The 2,996-nt window shown below is 36.4% G+C and overlaps 1 protein-coding gene across 1 annotated transcript; it reads right to left on the reverse strand.

Annotated features, from left to right (window-relative positions):
* Nucleotides 1-578: 578 nt before the first annotated feature.
* On the reverse strand, nucleotides 579-1,037 carry LOC145075983 (putative mitochondrial protein AtMg00300). Its single transcript, XM_079022025.1, has one exon. The coding sequence runs from the start codon at nucleotides 1,035-1,037 to the stop codon at nucleotides 579-581; it is 459 nt and encodes a 152-aa protein (XP_078878151.1).
* Between the last annotated feature and the right edge of the window lie 1,959 nt (nucleotides 1,038-2,996).

A 2,996-nucleotide genomic window follows, 5' to 3' on the forward strand; every position in this document is an offset into this window, starting at 1 on the left:
ATGATCTTTGTTTCCTGTTTGACTTGTATCACCTCCTCCCTGTTTATCCATGGTAGATTCATCAATGGTTAGATCTCCGCTCATGGTAAATTTAGGAGTTCTTTCTTCTTCTATATACAAAATTTGATAACCTTTTACTCATGTCGCATATCCTAGAAATATGCATTCCATTGCCCTTGCTCAAGTTTACCATCATTCACAATGAGCATATGCAGGGGATCCAAATATTCATAAACCAAAATAGTCAGAGTGTTTCCATACCACACATCTTGAGGAGTCTTCATGTCAATAGCATTTAATGGTGATCTGATCACCAGATAGCAAGCAGTGTTCACTGCTTCTGCCCAAAATTACTTAAATAAGTTAGAAAATATCCTCATGCACCTTGCACGCTGCATGAGTGTTTGGTTAATCCGTTATGTCACACCCTTTTGTTGTGGTGTGTGTCGTACACTGCGGTGCCTCATTATACCTTTTACTTTGCAGAAATTATCAAAGGGAGCATTACAGAACTCCAACCCATTATCAGTCCTTAGAGTCTTGACCTGTTTTCCAGCCCTTTTCTCAAACATGGTTTTCTACTCGTTAAACTTCCCAACAACCTCATCTTTGGTCTTTAGAAAGTATAAACCAACGTTCCTTGAATAATCATCAATGAACGTCAGAAAGTAGGAGCACCCTCCTTGAGACTTAATAGGTGTAGGACCCCACATATTTGAGTGAATGTATTCCAGGATTTCTTTGCCATTGTGTTGACCGGTACCTAACTTCACTTTGTGATGCTTTCCCTTAACACAAGCTTCACAAAATTTTATCTTCCTAGTAGCCTCTCCACCAAGCAGACCTTGTTTACTTCGAACTAACATGCCATTCTCACGTATGTGCCCTAACCTACGATGCCACAACTCTGTCTTGTCATCGCTTTCATTCAAGGATTGATAGATAGCGACCGTTCCCACAACCGTACTGCCTTCTTGGATATAAAATCCTCTATAGTTCATCTTCCCTTTCATTATAAATAGAGAACCTTTGGTCATTTTGATCCAGTAACCTTTACCAATGTACCTAATCCTCTTCTTAGATCTGACAACCCGAACCTTTTTCCATTACCGTTAGCCGATTTCTGTTAATAAAATTTGAATTTTATTGATTTCCGTCAAATTCCTTTGGTATGGAAAATCATTTAATTATATAATTGAATTTTATATATTAGTTAGAACCAAAATCACGCGAAAAACCCAAGTTTCCTTTGAAAAACTAATAGTTTTTGGCCTGAGTGATGTTCACGGCTGTAAACCCGTTTACGGCTAGCGACAGGTGGCCCCCACCACCGACCATACACCCATCCTATAAATACGGGACTCCCACCTTCAATTGAACTTTTCTGACCAAAAACTCTCCGATTCTCTCTCTAACCCCTCAATCGTAAACACCAAAAACACCCTCTTTTCTTCCAAAAATAATCAAGAATCACCTTTGGAGGTTGTTTTGGAACATCAAAAACGCGTTTTTCATTGAATCCAACATCATTGTTCTTGAGTTTACGGTCGTCCACTCTTCCAACCCTCAAATCTTCAAAGGGTTTACGGCTGTAAACCCTTCAAAGATACATATATCCTTCAAGGGGCTGTTACGGACGAGAACAGTTCACGGCCGCAAACTCCTTCACACCGTGAATCTTGACCACAAATCCACTATTCCACATAGATCGAGTCTCGGTAACATTCCTAAACCAATAACAAGTGTTTTTCCAACACTATAAATAATGGTTTCACTAATAAAATACAATTATGTATTAAATTGTTGATTAGGATCCCGTTAAGTATCGTGTGCATCCATCGGAAGGTCTTCACTCCTAACTTCGCCGTCCGAAATTTCACACAATCAACTGTGAGTTCATACCCCTATACTTTTATGATTTTTAATGTTTTCAGGGGGAGAATACAAGCCAAATACAAAAGATTTGTGAATTTATACAAAAGGATTCCACATATCAATAAAATATTTAGATATTTTATCCCTTTTCTAACATGCAGAGGATAAGGGATGTTTTCAACTTACAAGCATAATTACATAGTTTCAGATCAATACATAAGTCAGGTACATAACATACATAGAAACTATAATAGGTATAGTTTGGGAATTCAATACACGGTTTACATATACAAACATATAAACTATTATAAGAATATAGTTTAGGGAATGAACGTATCTTATTATAAACTTATCTGTTGTTTATAAAAAAGGTTTTCTATATTATTACTTGTAAAGTCGTTAATCTAGTTTGAGAGACATGTCTTTGGGTACAATTACATGTACTAGTGGAAGACTACCTTTTGAACCAGAGTCTCCTCGAGGGAGAGCATGAGTTTGTGTATAGATCTATATGGAACTGACAATCTTGCACCCTGCTGTTAGCTACAGTAGGACCAGAAGGTCTACGGGTGACAAAGTCATTGAGGGCATTAGCGTCCGATTCACATCGTATCAATTAGTATGGCCATAAAAATCGAACGTAAATAACAACGATATATTTACATAGTAATATACTTTACATGGACAATGCTTATTTTAGGTAAGTTTGGAAAATACATGGTTTTATTTGAAGTAATGAAGCTACTATACATACTCGTGATAATTAGGGTTTTCAAAACAGAACATTCTATACATACTGGTGTTAGCGAGAGTTTTCTTACAAAAAGGATTTTACATTCAAAAAAATATTATACAATTCATCTGGTGGTAAATCGACATTCGAACTAATACTTTATGGAACACTGTAACAAACTCATATTTTAGAAAATATTGGATTTTCTTGGAAACATAAAAACATTTTCACTGATTCATTAACAGGTTTTCATTACAAAAACATGTTTATGAACACAGCAGCTTAATGCTGATCCACTCTTTCAAAATAACTTGTATTCTCAGGAAATCAGTAGACAGGTACTCCCACAGCTTTTGAGAATACAACGCGTTCAGAGAGTCATTTCTTT

The sequence above is a fragment of the Lactuca serriola genome, chromosome 9 (assembly GCF_051521515.1).
Source record: "Lactuca serriola cultivar US96UC23 chromosome 9, Lser_US96UC23_V15, whole genome shotgun sequence".
Lineage (NCBI taxonomy): Eukaryota > Viridiplantae > Streptophyta > Magnoliopsida > Asterales > Asteraceae > Lactuca > Lactuca serriola.